At 37.2% G+C, this 18861-nt stretch overlaps 1 protein-coding gene and 1 long non-coding RNA gene across 11 annotated transcripts in view; one reads left to right on the forward strand and one right to left on the reverse strand.

Annotated features, from left to right (window-relative positions):
• CEP128 (centrosomal protein 128) overlaps positions 1–18861 on the forward strand; it is a 357239-nt gene that overhangs the window by 284942 nt on the left and 53436 nt on the right. Inside the window, exon 21 of one of the 10 annotated variants that reach the window (XM_074365182.1) lies at positions 12159–12249. The exons of the other annotated variants lie outside the window; for them this stretch is intronic. Coding sequence (XP_074221283.1) covers positions 12159–12213 — 55 coding nt within the window. The 3' untranslated portion in view covers positions 12214–12249. Of the gene's footprint in view, positions 1–12158; positions 12250–18861 lie in introns of those variants that run through there. 10 annotated transcript variants of the gene reach the window in all.
• LOC141577889 (uncharacterized) lies at positions 108–15003 on the reverse strand. The gene is made up of 3 exons (XR_012507430.1): positions 13612–15003; positions 6774–6958; positions 108–815 (listed from the first exon to the last, which is right to left on the reverse strand). It is a non-coding gene; the product is annotated as an uncharacterized LOC141577889 (long non-coding RNA).

Raw genomic sequence — 18861 nt, forward strand, 5'->3', positions numbered from 1 at the left:
GGAGTTAAAAAAAAAACCTTCAAAACCCAAGTTGGACTTTGTGTCCTTTTAGCAGTCTTTGAGGACATTCATGATCTCTGAAAGCAGGAAGCCAACTCAGTCTCTGCTACTCTTGAAAGGAACCTTTATTCCTTGGTCTAGTTTAATAGGAACTACAGCATTAGAAAATGAAAGCAACATCTTTGCAAAGTCCTTTCCCCTCAAAACAGGGCTGATGAATGAGGATGAATTAATAGAATCTACATTCTCAAGTGAAAGTCAAAAGTATTCTGTATTCTGACTCCATCAATGTCATCTGCCAGTGACCAGCCAAGAATATTAACACATACATGGAGCTTAACATTTGCTTTGTATGCCTCTCAATTCACTATGGATTTATATACATTTCTTGGACTGGAAAATTGTGTTTGAAAGATTGCACTAGAACTTTAATTGACATTTCCATGGTATGTGCAACTGCTGTTAACTTGGCATCTGGCAGAAGCTCTCTCTCCCTTTTTTACATTGGGTTAACTTACAAACGGGTAACTCGAGTGTCTGTCTTTATTAGAGGAGACATAATCAGTTATACTCACATGACAGAACCAATTCACTTAACGTCACATTGGGGATTAAGAACAGTAAATACTTTGGACATTTAGAGTTCTTCCTGGGCCTGGAGCTGCAAGGCGGGGCTGGCGAGTGATATAATGAGCTGGCTTGAGTGCTTCACGAGTGAAGATGTTTGCTCCTGGTGAATGAAGAATGGGTTAAGCAAGGTCCAAAGAGCAAGGGAAATGTTCTGTAACTGGGGATTCTTCTATTTGATGGTGTATCTGTTAAGAGAAAATTGTATAATTGGTCTAAAAATGATAAAGAAGAGTGTAGTTCGATATACCTAATAAAAGTGGCATATGTTAGCCACAGTTTGTGTAGATTAAATCCTTTCAACATCTTGTGCTATATTCAGATATACAAAGAAAGAGCCTGGGTGGTCCATTCTGGGGCTAGGAAAAATCTCAAGTGTTGCTTGCCCTGTCTGTCTCTGAAAAATTAATATCAGCAATGTGTGTTGCTATAAAAAGCAAAGCGATATCCACTAATTGTGTATACTGAGAAGGTGATAAAGGCTTTTTGATGCATTTTGGTTATGCATTATGTTTGCCATTTGCCCCAGAATACCACATATAAGCATATTTATTGGGTACTTAGTACATATCTGGCCTTTTTAAATGGCAGTGTAAATCTTTTTGAGTTTATTTCTCTCACAATATGAATGTTGGAACCAGCAAGCCTGTTAAATTTGATAGCCTATGTTGCTTCTCAAATATTTATTAAGTACTGGTAGCATTTTCCATCAAAATGACCATTGAGTACGATAGAACGCACCAGCTGTGGACGTTTATACGTGTAGAGTATCCAGTATGATGTCCGGCAACAGTAGAGTTCAATGTTGGCAATACTAGCAGCCTATTAAGAACATAGAAGGAACTTATACCTCTCAGAGTGCAAGAGTGCAGAGACATATCACAGAAAGTCTTTCATTTTAAAGACCAGAGGAAAATCCATCAAAAAGTGTCAACATTCCTGAGTTTCCACGTTGAATTATAAATATTACAGGTAATAGTTTTGAGCAGACTGTTAAAGTATAGAAGTTGAAGTCCTACAATCATAAGATAGAACTTTGGGGAGAAAAAGACAAAACAGTTTGCCCCCGAAAATGATAGCACTAAGTACTGGAGATTGACAACTTTGAGTTTTAAGTCCTGGCCCTGCTTATGATTCACTGGGTAACCTTGAGTAACTCAATTAACTTTGCTGTGCCTGTTTTCTCATCTGTAATAGAAAGTCATAAAACTGTCTTCCAGAAGTGTTTAGTGTGGATTAGATTATCCCAGAAGGGGAGAGCTAAATATTTAATTCCAATTTACAGTGTGAGCAAATCCCTATGTATCCAAATTGGAGTCAATTTTATTTACTCATTATCATCCTACAATTATGTATAGCAGACATTCTGCATTTAATGTTATCCTCCTTAAGGGTATTTATCCCTAAACACTTCGAGTTTCCTGTAAGTAAAAGGTCCTCCATTTACTCCTTGTACAAATATTTATCGAGCACCAGTTCTGTGCAAGGCACCGTGCTGGGCAAGCTGCTTATACTAAACGGCTTGTTGCCCTTTGTGCCAGAATTAACGGAAAAGAATTTTAAGTATGGGTTTATTGTAAAAGATTTAAAGTGATATTAGAGGGGTTGTTTACATCATTGTGGGAACATATAGCAACACCTATGTTTGGTGGCGATAAGGCTAGTTTGGGTACAAGTGTAGAGGGTTGAAGGTGGGTAAGGTGAGCAGGGGTGGACTGGCAATCTAAGTAGGCATCCCAAAGGGAGCCAATATTTAAATGGTAACCAGGAGTTAGCATTGGTGGTTTTGCAGTAAAGATCAGAAAAGTTTTAGGCAGTGGAAGGGACATGACAAGGTCTGAGGTAAAAGAAAGCATCAGTTTCATGTTTAAGGAACTGAGAGGATGTCAGTTTGGCGGAATGTAGGGTCTGAGAGAGGAGAGGCGAGACAAGAGCTTGTAAGGTACATGGAGGTCTAAAGGAGTTGGGATTTTACCTGCAGTGTATGGGAAACCAGTAAAGGGTTTGAAACAAGAGAACAATATTGTCGCATTTTCACTTTAAATAAATAACTGGCCATGAAGTCTAAAATCATTCGGGGCAGGCAGTAATGAAACCAGGGAGACCAGTTAAGCAAATGTTTGTGAGAATTTTGGCAAGAGATGATGATGACCTGGATTGGGTCACTGCAGGCAGTGTGAAGAGGAGGATGGTTTCTTAACACATTTTAGGATCTAAAAATGTAGGGAACTTTGAGATTGGTTGTTAGGAAGTAAATCGGAAGGAGTTAAGAATGACTCAGGTTTCTTGATGGAGCAACTTTGTAGATGGTTGTCCTACTCAATGAGATAAAGGAAAGTTGATTAGTTCAATTTATGACATTGTGAGTTTGGGTGCCTTGAAATATCCAGGTAGCAATGTCAAGAGGGGGATTCATGTACTGAACTGGACTTGCAGAACTTGGTGTCGTCAGATCTGGTCTCCATATCGTATAAATGATACTCAAAGTCATGAAAGTCATTGGAGCAATGAGAATTCCCAAGGGAAGTATGTAGCTTAAAGAAACAAAAACTTAAGCCAGAACCCTAGGGGACACTAACACTTAAGTAACTTAAGTAACAGTCTAGGAGTGAAAATCCTGTAAAGGAGGCTAAGACGTAAAGAAAATAAATTCTAGACGGCACAGTGTCATGCCGCTTAACAAAGACTATTTCAAGGAGAAAATAATCGGTGAAACTGAGTACATATTTTTTAAATCTTTGAATCCAAGGGATTTAGGTTTTAAAATAAAAATTTATTTTAAAATAATAATTTGTAATTTCCTATCATATCTATGTAACAAGTCATGCGTTTTTGCAGACATCCACTATGTATCATAGTAGGTACTCAGTAAATTTCTGTTGACTAAATAAATAAATGCCATCCTACTGGTCTCTTACTTACATAGCACATTTTCCTGCTTATCTCTAAGGTCTCCCCATTAAAAAAAAACCCACCATCCCTGTCTCAGAGTTCATTTTTGTTTAAAAATTGGGAGTGACTTCCAAGTTCTAGCATTCCTGTAAACACACACACACACACACACACACACACACTTACACACACTTACACACACTTACACTGTCCCTCCTTCTCTCTGCCCTGCTCTGTTCTCCCTCCCTCCTTGAAGGTAGTATTGAAACAGAAGGTCAGTAAGTGAGTGATTTGGCATGAGTGGAAGGAATCTGCAGGGACAGAAAAGGATAAAATGGTGAGTTCGGGTTGGCAGCAGACAGGAGAGTGTTTCCAGTCTTCAGAAGAATCACAAATGATGGAGATGAGCATTTTTGACAGTGATTTTTACAATGCAGCTGGTAATTACCAAAAATTCTTCACTGAAACTTAACATTGTCTGGCTCTTTTGTGTGTGTATGTGTGTGTGACATTTGTTTGCAATTACATCATGTGCTGCTCTTCTTAAAAAATAAAGTGACTATAAATGTGTAGCGCAGTATCAGAGTCCTATTTGCATATGGGTTTGAGGTACATTCAAACAAGCAAATCCCTTCTTTAATCTGCTGGATCAGCCGAAACATTTTAAATAGGCACAAAAGGTAATCCGCTTTTCCTCAATGTAGCTGAAAACCATTCAGTAACTGACACCTGACTGTGATGGCTGACAGTGGTCGGTGTTGCTGTGTTTGTTTTTATTTTTTAAATGACCTGCCTAGTTCACCTTGCATCCAGTTCTTGCTTTTCGCCGGATCACTTTGTGAACCCCAGAATGCAAAGCACACCAAAAGAGTATCACACTTAGTTATGAAAAGCTTCAAAGTGCTCCCTGTAACGGTTACTTAATAGAGTAACTGGAAAATGCGTATGCCCCTCCTCTTTTCCCAATATCCCAGTTTACCATCATCTGATTTTTCATTTTATTTTAAATGAGATTAAAAATAGGTAATTGTCAACATGATTTTTCCTATTCACTTTCCTCTTTGACTAGGCCATCTTTAGGTCATTTTGAGACGGTATTCAAATCTAAAAATTGAGGACAACAATAATGCTGACTTCATAGAATTCTTAAGAGGATTAACTATGATAAGAAATGAATAAACCTTGATTCCTGGCAGGTCCTCAATAAAGGTGAATTCCACACATGGACTATTTATTTGCACCTACTTTGTGCCAGACATAATGCTGCATGCTGGTCATTTAAACAGTAAACATCTCTGCCTTCATGGAGGCCTTCCTTCAGGACCATCCCCCCCCAACTGCCTCCTCCCCTTCCTCCTCCTCCCCCCCTCCCCTTCCTCTTCTCTCTTCTTTTCTGCTCTCCTCCACTGGGCAACCATGATTTTCAATTCAGATATTAGCCAAATTATGCTAAAGGAAGTATTAGGATAACTATTAAATATAGTGAAAAAAGTAAAAATGTTACAATGTGGCAATAATAAAATTGACTCTGTGGGCTTCACGTGAATATCAATCTCATTTTTTAAGAGGAAAAAGGGACCATTTTAATTATAGGATCTATGATCTAAATGTCATAAGTATTTTTAGACACCTTCTTCAGTATCAATACATTCATGAGAAATGAGCTGAATCCTTCATTTAAAAGTTGTAAAAATTTGAGTTTGTGTATTTTAAAGAAATAATGTATTTTTTCTGAAACTTTTCAGAAGCTATGCCCCAGAAGGACATTAAGTGGCATTATTGTTATTTTTCATACGACTCATAATTATATATAATTTCTTTCCTAGATAGCTTTTAAAAATAGTCTGAGATCTTCCATTTCAATAATTTGACTTATTTTTTAGAAATAGTTTGGGATGGGAGGGGCAGGTGTTTGATTTTGTTTTTGTCATTTAAATAGTGCTTAGGCAAAAGCATTGAAAATGAGCTGGGAGGAGAAGATAATCTTTTCCTCAGTCATTACTTCATTTCACCTACTTACAGAGTAGCCTATGGCAGTGTGGTGTTTTGAAGAAAAAAATGGAGCTTGCATTTCTTTTGGAACAAATCTAATAAATATTAATATGGGTGTATTATAATATGGAAAAGAATTCCAGTGTAGAGTTGGCAGTCACATCGTTGGAAATAAACTGGGCAAGGAAAACCACCAAAGACAGAAAACTGACATGGGTGAATGAACCGCCCTGGCAGAGGCTGACAGTATAGAACATTAACATCTCAGTAGCTCCAGTAGATGGCCAGTCCTCCTAGTAAAACACCAGGTGACAAGCTGGGCTAGGGACAGACCAACTGGATAATTTCTGCAGTTTTGCTGTCAGTCATTTCTGCCTGACTGTAGAATGCCCAAACCTGAATTCTCAAACTACATACTGGTTTGGGGATTTTAAAGACTGTGAGTAGAAAGCAGGGATGGGGCAGCTAAGAGCCCCTGAGTTCCTTTGGAGGGGAAAGTGGGGGTAAAGTGGGGGTGAAGTGGGATGCTTCGTTCTAACAGTGGATCACCAGAAGAGTTGACGGACTGGTAAAAAATTCTTAAATTTCCCCAGAAATTCTGATTTCCCTGGGAGATACTAAAGTACATTTTTAGAAGTCCCAGCTTGAATAAATTGACTATTTAAGGCTTTATTAAACTGGAAGGTAAATCCAGCATCCTGCTCATCCTGCGGATGACTCCTGAGAGCTCTGATGGAACTTCTGTAATTCCAGAAACCAAAGTGTAATGCACACCTACTGTTCTTTCCAAGATGCATTCCTCAAAATGTAGGTAGATCGCTGTGTATCTCTATTTCTTTTTCTGATGTATGATTAAAAACTAAGTGTCCTAAACAATGACTTAAAAAAAACAAAACACGGATGAACATGGGGGATGGAGGGTTGGGCAACACTTTGACCCTTGCAGGGCGAGGCAACTTAGTGGCTCATTAAAATCCCTATTTTCTCAAAAGGTGAAGAGGCTTACCAAGCCTTAAACTTAGTATGAGGTCTCAACAGAGATAAAATGTTGGCAGGGTCAAGCAGGGTCTCAGCCAATTAGATTTGCGCACTTCAATTTACTACATCAGGAGACCTCAGGAGAGCAGAGAAGCAAGCTCAGTAAAATAGATTCCACTTGAAATTTTAGTGATCATTAAATTTTATCACCCTATTTTACCTGAAATTTGCAACTTAATTTTCATTCCAAATTTGTGACAGAATAAAACTGGAAAATAGAATACCTGAGATTGAAGTAGTCTTGTGTCTGAGTATATGGAAGTTGATTGACTAGATCATTTTCTTTGGGGAATAAAATAAATAAAACCACGCCTGGTTCTGTTTATCCAAAGTGATGCAGAGCACAAGTCTTCAGGATTCAGCAGCCTCCTTGAATCAAGCTTCTTAAAAAGCTTCTTAAAAGCAGATGCTGTTTGGAAACATTTAAAAAATGCAAAGACAAAGTGTAACCTTTGAACTCAAAAGCCCAAATTTTACCCTGTGACAGGATGTTTACTAAGAAACTTGGTAGTGAACGTGAACTGAGTATGTGTTACAGATTTTATCAGTTGTTCCCACAAGCGGGAGGAGGGGATTTATTTTATCTGTCTCCATACACCATCTCCTTTGCTTTTGACACCGTAAAAAGTCACACTTCCGGAAAACATCCCTTGGTGCCTTTGTCAGAGTCCAAGCTCTGGGCTCCTTGGGCATTGGGCCTGATGTAAAGAGCTGCTTACATTTTCTTGTGAAAAATGAAAACCATCTAAATATGTTATGATGTTTTGCAGCATTGAGCTTGTTTGGGAGTTTGTAATCAAGTTTCCAGAGTCAGCTGTCACCGTCCAATTTGGGGCGATTGCATTTGGGTTGCAGTTAAAGTGATCACGTCAAGACCATGCTTCATAATGCATGTCTGCTTGTTCTTCTCATATCACCTCCCTAGATCGGCCTCAGACTTTGGACAGATAACCGTATGTCTTAGTCCGTTCGGGCTTCTGTAACAAAAATACCATAGATTGAGTGACTCAAACTAGAAGCATTTCTTTCTCACAGTTGTGAAGGCTGGGAAATATAAGATTCACTGTCTGCATTCAGTATTTGTGTTGGCAGATTCAGATTCGGTGTCTGGCCTGCTTCCTGGTTCCTAGCAGGCAGAGAGCAGAGAGCGCCCTGGTGTCTCTTTTATAAGGGCCTCCATCCTTATGACTTAATCACCCCCAAAGGCCCCACCTCATAATGTCATGACATTGGGGATTAGAATTTCAACCTATGAATTTTGGGGAGACACACACATGTAGGTCATAACACTGTGTTTTCTGTTTTGTCTTTCATCTCCTGATAACCGTGACAGTTGGGAAAAGCAATATTCTAAGTAATGACTGTGATGTACAACAGATTTGGAAACAGACGCTCAGCAATAATATATTTCCGATTCAAACAGTTTCCATTGACTCATAAAACAAAAATCTGAGGTCCTGAGTATTAATAGGAGATCACTGAAAGAATCTATAGTTCTGTCCCTTAAGGGCTATCTCCCGTTCCCACCTGTCTGATTTTCCAAGAGAAAAAGAAGCAGAGGATTTCCCCAGTCTGGGACCCTGAAAACTCACTAATGTTTTGTTTCAATCTATTAACAAAAGTTTATTTAGCATTTGCTAATTCCTATCAAGATTGTGATAAATCGACCCCAAAGGGAGATGGTCTATATATTAAAGGAGAAAAAAAAAGTCACCTTCTGACTTATTAATGAATGAGATCAATAGCTACTAAGCAATTCTTTGTGTCATACACTGTGCTAAAACTTCTAAATACATGTCATTTATTCCTTGCAACAGTTCTGTATGATGGATACTTTAATTCTCATTTTCCAAGTAAAAAAGCTGAAGCCCATAGCTTGCTCAGCCAGTAAGTGGCAGGGTTAGTACTTGTGTTAGAATTTGTTTGTCTTCTATGCCACTGTACTTAAATGCCTCATGAGCTTATGGAGAACAGAATTTCTATACTTTTTATCTTTGTTTAGATTCCTGACATTTTTTTTCCTTTACATTTCTTCCATTTTTTTTTTCCTACAAGAATGATTTGTTAGCAGCCAAAATACTAACGACCCCCTACTTCCTTAAGAAAAAAAGACTAAGAAACTGGAAAAGTTTTGAGAAAGTGCATTAAATAAGTCAGGAGACTCTGAGGTCGTAATGTTAATGAAACTTCTTCTTGCCTCTTTATAAACCCTTAGCCTCCAAGCTTTCATGACTGTGGTGACTAGACAGTGTTATATCTATATTTGTCTGTTGGCAGATTTTAATTCCTGGTGCAAGAGGTTGAACAATCCAGTAATAATCTTGAGCACTTCTAGGAAGAAAGGATCATTTTTCCTTTTCAATTCTGCACCTTTTCTTTTTGCTTATTCATCATGTTTTAAATAAACAGACTGAAGAAAGTTGTTATTAAAGCCCTCCTTAGGCTTCTTCAATTTCAGTTTTAAACCAGGTTCAAAATACTCTGGCAAAAATAAAAGAGAACACTGAAAACATTTGCATAAATTTTAAATTGCGCAAAAAGTGATAAAACTAAAATGAGCTGAAAGAATGACTAATAAGCGTCTCCTCATATTTTTGTCTTTTTATCATAATCAGTGATTATTTTGGTTTTAAAGAATTAATTCTGAAGTACATTCCTTTTCCAGAGTATCTGCATTACGCTTACTATTCTAAGTTTACGTTCAGTGTTTACTTTTCAAAGTGTGAAGCTTATTAGCATGCTAATAAATAACATTTAATGCCTGTTAACAATATTTCCATATTTGTTCATAAAATGAAATAGAAAAATATTACCTACAAGGTACTCTACGCCTTTACTACACTCTGGTTATAATTGAAATCCTGAGTTCTCATTTCACTGTTACAAAGAACTAATAAATTTGTCACGAATGGAATAGGGGTGGAGGTGGAGGCCATTTATGAGCTCAGTGATGAATCTAAACTCCTGCAGCTCAGATCTAAAAGAATTGGGTGATCAGCACAATAGAGGTGCCGTTTAACTGCACAGCATCACAGCTAATGAACTGTAGATCTTTGCTTTCCTTTCTCCTTTCTCCTGCTATTTCCCCAGTGGTGTTTGTTGACTGTGTGTGTTTCAGCTGGCCTAATGTCAGACCCAGAAGTCACAAGGAGTTGCAACTTACTTAAGAAAGGCAGATGCCAAAAATATAATCGGTTTTATTATATAGTGAAATAAATATAAAAGTGCATACAAATAGTGGTTTTTATTTGAGCATTAAATTTTATTGTGATATAGTAAGTGTTTTGTTACACTATTACCTGACATCTGTTAAAAATAAGGTTTTGGAATGCTGTTCCGGCATGTGTAATTTTGAGAAAAGGCTCCAGAACAGTTCTCTAGTGTTTCCTCTATCTTCCGCCACACACAAAAGCATAGCTCTGATGGTAATAAAAAAGCATTTATTGTCTCTTTGCTTATAAAACTGCGCTGTCCATATGCATTTCTACTAGCTCCACTTTGTACAGCTATTACATACGTACATACATACATTTTATAGGAAGTATTTTTAATGTGACCCTTAATTTGTTTTTGAGAGTTAGTATGGACTCTTGAGTCAAGTGGTCCTGGATTACTGTCTGAGTGCAAATATTTAATGACAGTGTAGAATTTAATACATATCCCTTTGAGTCTGTTTCTCTGACCTTAAATGAATCACATAAATAATTTTCATCTATCTAGAGTTTTGTGAGCATTAAATGAGAACATATGTGAAAAGAACCCAATATAATTTTTGAAAATAATAAGCTTTTAATAAACAGTGTTGATTTTTATGATACTGGTAATTTAAAGGGATGTTTTCATTAACCTCCACAACACACATATTGGTGTCCCTTTTGTTCCTTAAATTAAACAAGCTCTTTCCTATGCCAGAAACTTGACATTTGCTGCTTGCTCTCTCTATAATACTTTTCCCTTGACTCTTTCAATGACAACTTTTTTTCACCCATTAGAGTTTCGATTCAAATGTCACCCCTTTGTGGGGACTTAACGTGAGAAAACTGTCTCAAGCAAACCTCTGCCCTTAGCCCCCCGCCCCCCACCTGATCACACTTCCTGGGTATCTTCTTTTTTCATGTCTTTGTCTTCTCCTTTGGAATGTGAGCTCCATGAAGGCAGAGAGGCCTTATCTTCCTTGTTGATAACTGTGTACCCAGTGTCTAACATAGTGTCTGTCTCAATAAACATGGATGGATGGATGAATTAAATGAATAAATGAGTGGAAGGGAGGGAGGGAGAAAGAAAGGAAGCAATAAAGAAGGTAGGGAAGGGTATTGGAAGGAAAGAAAAAATGATGGAAACAAGAATAAAGGACAAAAGGAAGAAACTTATATGGCCTGAGGAATGGTTTATATTCTGAGCATAAGTGTTCATGTACATACAACTTTTAAATTTTATTTTAAAGTTTAAAAGTTGGGTAAAATTTTTCTGTTCCCATCTAAATTTCTTATCCCTGGTCTGTATGTTTCATTTTATTCTTCCCTTTTAGAAACTTAGAGGGTTTGCTTCAGGGTGATCTCTGTGAGGCCAGAAGTAATTCTTATAGACGGCAACACCTTAGAAAAGGGGGTTGCCAAACTTCCTGTAAAGGACCGGATTCTAAATATTTTCATTTTTACAGACTGTATGCTCTCGCACCATGACTCAACTCTGATGTCATAGAATGAAAATTGTCCTAGACAGTATGTCAAGAAATGAATGGGCTATGTTCCAATAATAATGTATTTATGAAAACTGAAATTTGAATTTTACATAGTTTTCACATGTCATGAAATATTATTTTGACTTTGATTTTTGTCAAACGAATAAAAATGTAAAAATCATTCTTAGCTTGTGGACCTATAAAAAACAGACAGCAGATTGGAGTGACCTACTGTCCTCCTTTGCTGAACCTTGCCTTGGAATTAACTGGTTTAATGATTATGTCTCCACAATGTCTTTTGAAAGATGAACTGGAGTGGGAAGAATCAAAGAGTAAAGTTTTGAGTTCTTCCTCAAAGAATAAATATCTGTTGGTAGAATTTTTATTAATTTTGCAAATGGAAGGAAAGTATAATATTTGGTAATTAGTCAGGAACTCCTAAAATTGCCCTGCATCAGTGGTCCATCACAGGTAAGGTGGTGAGTGTTAAAAGTAGCTTTCATTACTGGCTCCAACTGCCCAGGTGTGTCTGTTAATAAGCCCACATCTTATTTATTCCTTTGTTTCATAGACTTTGGAATTTAGGATAAGTTACGGATGATTTTGAAAGCAGGATAACTGGGGATATTTTGAAAATGAATCACTACGCTTTATTTATAATCCTGAAGAGTAAAACCATTTAAACTTCAAGTAATGATTTCTTTAAAATTTCTGACTTCAGTTTGGGTGAGCAGTTATTTGAGAGAATATTTTAAAAGTCCTATGGGATGTTATTCTCTGTAAATGCAAAAACTTTAAAAATCATCTGAAGTGATTATAATCCTATTAGTGTTATTTTTATAGCTATTACTATGTATAGTGCTTTAACTTATTTTAAGAGAGTAGAGCTTTCCAACTCTTTTTCTTTACTCACATCTCTCTTACACAGCCAAAGCTACTGTTTAATATGCCACCTTTGGAAGATGCTAGTCAGACTGCACTGAAAAATCAGAATGACGCTCAATTTGAAGAAAAAGCAGTTAAGTATTTCATAGGTAGAATATTTAGGGTATGTGGAGCTGAATAGTCAAGATACATCTGCTTTACTGTAGGACATACAGGGTAAGTCAGCCTTCGGGTACGCTTCCTAGAAGTTCAACTAAAACTAAATTGTTGGGTTTTTGTCCTCAGTTTTCAAAGATGTTGTGAAATATAGTCACATATAATGCACCATTGATTATGGGAGTACAGATAATTTAAGGCTACTTTTAAATCCTTTGACCGCATTTCCCTTCCTATTGGTATTTGTATATTATAAAATGGAGATTATTCATAGTTCTCAGCTTAGTCAGACTGAATTAAGAAGCAAGAAAAGCCTGGGTTTTGTCAGCCAAGTATATTTTAAAACAATTTGTTTATGTCTTAATTATTCATTCTCAGCAGCCTCTCTTTTTAGTATAGAATGTTGAGAGAGAACTGTACACAGTAGCCCACAGAAGGACTATCGGAATGAAAGAGAGAGAGGGAGTCTCTAATATAATGTTCCTTATGCTTTGACTCCTGAAAAGAATTGAGTAAGTGACTCTGCATATAAGTTAGGATGTGGATTATTGGGATTTGAAAGGTAAGTAATTTAATTCCCAAGATGGACTCTGGTGCCATTTAATGACCCAGCTGTGTGATGTGCATGATAGTCAACAGTCTCATGCTGCAATTCAGATATTCAAGAGGAAGGACTGAACAAAAGCTCCTGTGGTTATGTGGGTTTCCTTGTGAACATGCTTTACCTGGAAACCCAAGAGATGTGTACACTTGAGGGAAACAAAGGAGATGTTAATCTCAGAGAGTCTTATTAGATCAGCTATGTTTGGTGGCAGTAAGATACACACCCTGAAAAAAAAAAGCATACCCTATTGTTTTACAGAATGTGCTTGACACAAACCTACTCATAAATTATGCCATAATCACCACTGCACTATGATTTGCATAAGAGTTCAGAGCATATTCAGCTGATATATGACTAGCCTCAAAACTGGAGACATGTACTTTATTTCTTAAAATGTAAATCCTTGAAAAAATACGGTGTGATGGTTTCTGAGTTGTTGGCTTTTTCCCCTTACTGCTCAACTCCTGTTCCTGCATCTCTTTTGGGGAACAGTCAATCTTTTAAATTACATCGATTGTCATTTGCATTGTCCCTAACCACAATCATAGCCGTTATATTATCTTCAGATAACTTTTAGTTGTCCCCAGTCTAGATGTCATTCACTGAAGTCTTGCTACCTGTTATCAGCAGTTTCACTGTGGAACTGAGCAGTCCCAGGAAAAAGATAATTCTGCCTTTTACCCTTCACTTGGTTTGTAGTCTTACTCTACGGTCGCACACCTGTGCACCACATTACCTTGTGCATTAAAGAAGAAGCTTGCAGTGATTCTTCATTTTGAAGAGGTGGGGGGAGAAATCTCATTGCCTTGCTTTGTGACCTGAAATATAAAGGGTAAATCAGATTTTTTTTTTTGATATTAACTTTGTACTGTTGACTGGAAGTGTTTGTAGGGACTTTAAGCAAAACACCTACCTAGTCTCTCAGGCTGCATTTTCTAGTGCACGCATCCCACTTCAGTGCAACCTCAGCCTTTCCTGAATAGCACTGAATGGAAGCACAGTAGTCAGTGATCGCCTCATAACAAGCAATACCACAGACCAAACCGCCACCCTGAGAACAGAGCAGAAGGAAGGTACAGAAGCACAGCTGGCTGCCGGGGGCCTCTATCTGGCAATGGTAGTGGATGAGGGAACAGATCAGAAATGTGGAGCACACACTTGGACTTTGTTCTTAAATTTTGTGATAGTTTCTGCTTCTGATGTTCCAGTCCCCAAGTGAAAAGCAGATAATGAAGAGTATTACTGGATACTCTCTCTAGGCTAGGAAACGATACATCCCTTTAAACAGGCTTTTCTTGATAAGTCAAAAGTTGGGTTTTCTTACTGACAACTTTTTAGATAAAATCCTCACGCCTTGCTGTGGTTTTCTTTTCAGCATTTCTGTTTTGTTATTTTGAACCCTGAAGTAGAAAGGGGCTCTTAAGCTGCTAGTGAGATGAGTTAACAAAGTTTGACTATAGGTATCTACTGACAGCTAAGTTAAACACTAGATGTGGGGAAACCACTGTAAGTTGCACTAATGTCATTCATTCTAAAGCTTTTTAAAATATAGAGTAACTTTGGCTTTTAATAGATAACATGCAACTTTATGTATAGACCATTGATTCATTCATATATTCGAAGTCTACTTATGCTGTATTTTAAAGCTTTTTTTGGTGTTGCACTCTTGAGGTTGCTTTGATTTTTTTTCTATTTTGTTTTAATTTTTAGAAGGATTCCATGAAATGCTGATCTTTTATGGTGGTTAAAAAAAAAGCCTTTTCCTTTCATTTTACTATCTTGAAGCTTGGAAAAAGAATATATCTGAAATTATTTCTCTTTTAATTATTTAAAAAAAAAGAATGACAGTTTGTTATATGTAATGGGTTGTCATGTGGAAGTGCATAGAGGAGAAAAGGGACACATCTGCATTTTATTTTATATCCTTCATATAGGAAGCAGCAGGTAAACTGTGAGTGTTGATTAAACCAAGTTAAGGTTGACAGGAAAAATGCCCTGCAGTGGTCTCCAGGTGAAGCTGAGTGGATTTTTTTCCCAGAAGACAGGCTTTGTGTTTATAAAACAGTGATGAGAGGAGGTCCTCATGGCGGATTTTCTTTTTGAAAATTATATGTCCATCTTGGCCCTTCGGTCCCGGGGAAGATTCCGGAGTTAGTCTATACTCTTAATGTCTCTTAGACTCAGAAGCAATAGAGACTCTCATTATGTTTTTATGCCAGTATTGTGCTTTTTTGTAGGCTAGCTAAATTTAAAGCATCCTTGGAGCGTACTGCATTGTTGTGATAAAGTCACTGGATCTGTACAGCTATGCTTACCGGAGGCAAAAACCCTCTTGAGCATTTAGACCTAGAGCCTCTGTTTCATCTCTTAGATGGGATGGATGAAACCATGTGGCTAGTTGATTGGCTCAGCTAAGTCAAATAGACTGTTGATGATCAGGGATTCAGGCACCAGCTATCCATTTAGCCTTCATTTCCTGACTTAGCCTACCGATATTTGCCCATCTCCAGTGATGCTAATGAACTGGCTTTGGTTTACTCATAAATTCTAAAGTATACCCCATTGTGACCAAATAGCAAAGGACTATATACAGCTCAGGGCAGGTTACTAACCTCATTATAAAAAGTTTAAAATACATCTTTTTTATAGTGCATGTGCTATTGCCTCCCCCCAAAAAATAACTCTCCTTACTTGATCTGTCAAGCCCAGAATAAATTAAAATGTGATTTCTAGCAGCATTATTTTCACTTAAAAATGGCATGCAATAGTCACACTGATGTCTGGTACTCTTCATTTTAACTCAACTGACTATGCACTGACTACGTGTGTATTCTCTCAAGAGTGAATGTTAAAATAATTGTTGCCATTTCAGGTTTCTCTTAGACTTTCCCCCCTTAAATTAATAATAATAATAATAATAATAATAATAATAATAATAATAATAATAATAATAATAATAATAATAATAATACTTTTAGTACTAAAGAATAGTGGGAAAGGGACTATCCAATTACAAAAAAAAAAAAAAAAGACCAATAGCAATAAAACATTTTTTTCCCCAAGAACTTTTTTCTTCAAAATATTTCAAGGAAATTTCTCCTTTGATTTTTAACCTTCCACTCCCAATTGTTTCTTTCCTCGCTATCCAGAAATGTTTCATACAGGAGAAATAAATAGATTTGGTCCACTAAAATAATTTATCTGTATAATTCTTACATCTTATTTCAGGTATTTTTATTTGGAGCAAAAGTACTTGGAGGCCCATGGCTGGGCTCCAGAGAGTCTGCAGTTCTCCTAAAAGTATATGCAAAATTATATGCTTCCTATATAATGTACATTTCCCTGGGGAAAAGATAAATTTTCGTCAGATTCGTTAAGTCCGTGACTACAAAAATAGGAACTACTGATTTATTAAAACCACCTGAAATGGCTTGATTATAGGGCGAGTGTCTTCATTGCTTATGGAGCCTTCTTCCCTCTCCACTCTGCTCACCTGCTAACCCCCTTTCAGCATTCTAGCAGTTCTTTTTTTTTCCCCAAGATCCAAGGTTGGGATTGTGTGTCTGGTGGGAGAGGAGAGGAGACTGTTGGGCCTGCAGGTTGAACTTGAAGATAAAAATCAGTTGAAATGAACATTGGAGCTTAAGCAACAGCAACAAGACACTACAGTTGCAGTGAGAGTGGGAGTGGGTGAGGTTAAGGAGAACATATTTTGGTATAATTATATGTTCATTCTAGGATGTATATGGCATTTTTTTTTCATAGACTGTATCAGTGCCACAGAATTGGCTTAAGTTATCTCTATTTTAATGATAAGAATATGGGAGGAAGTACGCAAATACTTTGTTTAAGAATCAGGATTTGTAGTAACTTAATTCTTCTATATACAGAGTTATAATAACTAATCTTGTCTGCCAAAAAAGAAGTCAGCTACAACCATTTATATTTTCCAAATACATTTCTTAAATTTTAAAAGCAAGTTAATAAGTTCATGAAGATTAGGAGTAGTTTCTTTTTATGTATAGCATACAATTAAGACCAAAAAAATGCAATTTAGACGGCACTCACTAATTGGCAGCCGTGGCGGGCATCCTATTAGCTGCTGTTGATTGAATTATTTAAATTCAGGTTAATGGACTGAATTTCATATTTCCCTAATTTTCTCATTTTCTTAACGTATACATTTTTCATTTAAAGTTATCTCAGTACTATTTTTGGAATGGTGTAGGTTATAGACAAACAGACATAAACAAATTGCATTGAAGTAGATTATTGATCTGTATATTTTAAAGAATTGGAGGTTTTTTGACCATTGGTGTTTATGGTCTTATAGACTAGGCCTATGTCTCAGTCAGCATGGACTACTATAACAAATTACTGTGGACTGCGTGACTTAAACAACAGACATTTCTCATAGCTCTGAAGCCTAGCAAGTCCAAGATCAAGGTGCTGGCCGATTCGGTTCTTGGTAAGGGACCTCTTCCTGACTTGTAGACAGCCATCTTCTCGATATGGCTCTGCATGACAGAGGACAGAAAGAGAAACAAGCATTCTTGTGTCTCTTCCTGCATGGGCACTAATCCCATCAGGGCTGTATCATCGTGACCTCTTACCTCGCAAAGACCACACTGCAAATGCCAGCGCACTGGGTTTCAACACATGAATTTTGAGGTCCCAAACGTGTAGTCTATGACAGTACGTATCACTTTTAAAATCCTGTAACAAATGTTTAAGTAAAATGAAGACATTAATACATAAGTTATATCAATTTATCTTTACCAAACACTGAGATAGGAATTAAGAGAGAATTTAATTCAGTTGTTCTGTTTTGGCATCATATGACATCAGCTGATTTCAAACCAGCTGTATGTGTGCCTTTAAAATATACAAATCATAAATGATATAAGCCCCATAAATACGTGGCGTGGGGACAACTTAAAGCCCTAAGCCTTCCGGGATGGTGTCTGTAGGTGCGAGACTACCCAAAGACTGTCTCATGAGGTTCTGTTCAGTCTGCAAAGGATGATAAAGCTTTGCTGAATGGTTTTGTCCCAGACGCACTGTGAATAAGATGGCTGGTAACAACAGATGTAACCCCCTTTGATGCATTGTATGCATTTATTATGAATTACTCAAATGTGACAGTACACAAGTCACCAATAAAATAGAACTATTTTATGAAAATTATGAGGGCAAGGGTGAGGTTCTCTCAAGTATGCCAACAAAATGCAATTAAACAGACTGTATTGTGAAAAAGTCTGCTTTGGGTTCATTTTGCGTAATACATTCATTTAACTTGTCCCCACATAGCCAAATGTTCAAAGGGGCCGAAATGTGCAACCCAGTTTCCCAGTCTGAGGTTTGGAGGCTGGGTTGCAGTCCTCAAAGGCAAGGCCTCTGTGTATTAGGCGAAGCTGGGAGAATGCAAGGGAGGGCCAAGTTTATGCTCCTGAGTGTCGTGGGTCCATGTCAGTCTCTGCAGGGCCACAGAGATCTGAGCTGAATCGCCCTGTGCGCCGTCTTCCCTCTTTTCCTCTTAGAACACCAAATGATTAACTAAAGTAAAGAACAAAGAAATCCAGATTTCATATATCTCCTCCAGCCGCTTAAAATGAGAAAATAGAAAGAAAAATGGCCTTGATCCTCTTAAAAAGGATAGTTTTGCACTTTTTTAAATTTTCAGACTCTCATCTCTCAGTTTCAGCCTTTTTTCTTTGGTAAGAACTTCTTGTATGTAGCTATCAGCTCTGGAAAGAAATGAGAACACAACCATTAGACTGAGAATGAAACCATTTTCTTAATCATTTAGATTTTTGAGATATTGTCAATGACCCTTTTCAAAACCGGTATTTCTATGAATACCTTGTTAAGATGCTGAAGGTAGTAGAGACCTGTCTGGGTTTAGGATTGGCTGCATGACATTTCTGTCTCATGTATTTTTCCTGCCTTGTTTCAATTAACAATATACATATTAATTTTAGTTGGT

The sequence above is a fragment of the Camelus bactrianus genome, chromosome 6 (assembly GCF_048773025.1).
Source record: "Camelus bactrianus isolate YW-2024 breed Bactrian camel chromosome 6, ASM4877302v1, whole genome shotgun sequence".
Classification (NCBI taxonomy): Eukaryota; Metazoa; Chordata; class Mammalia; order Artiodactyla; family Camelidae; genus Camelus; species Camelus bactrianus.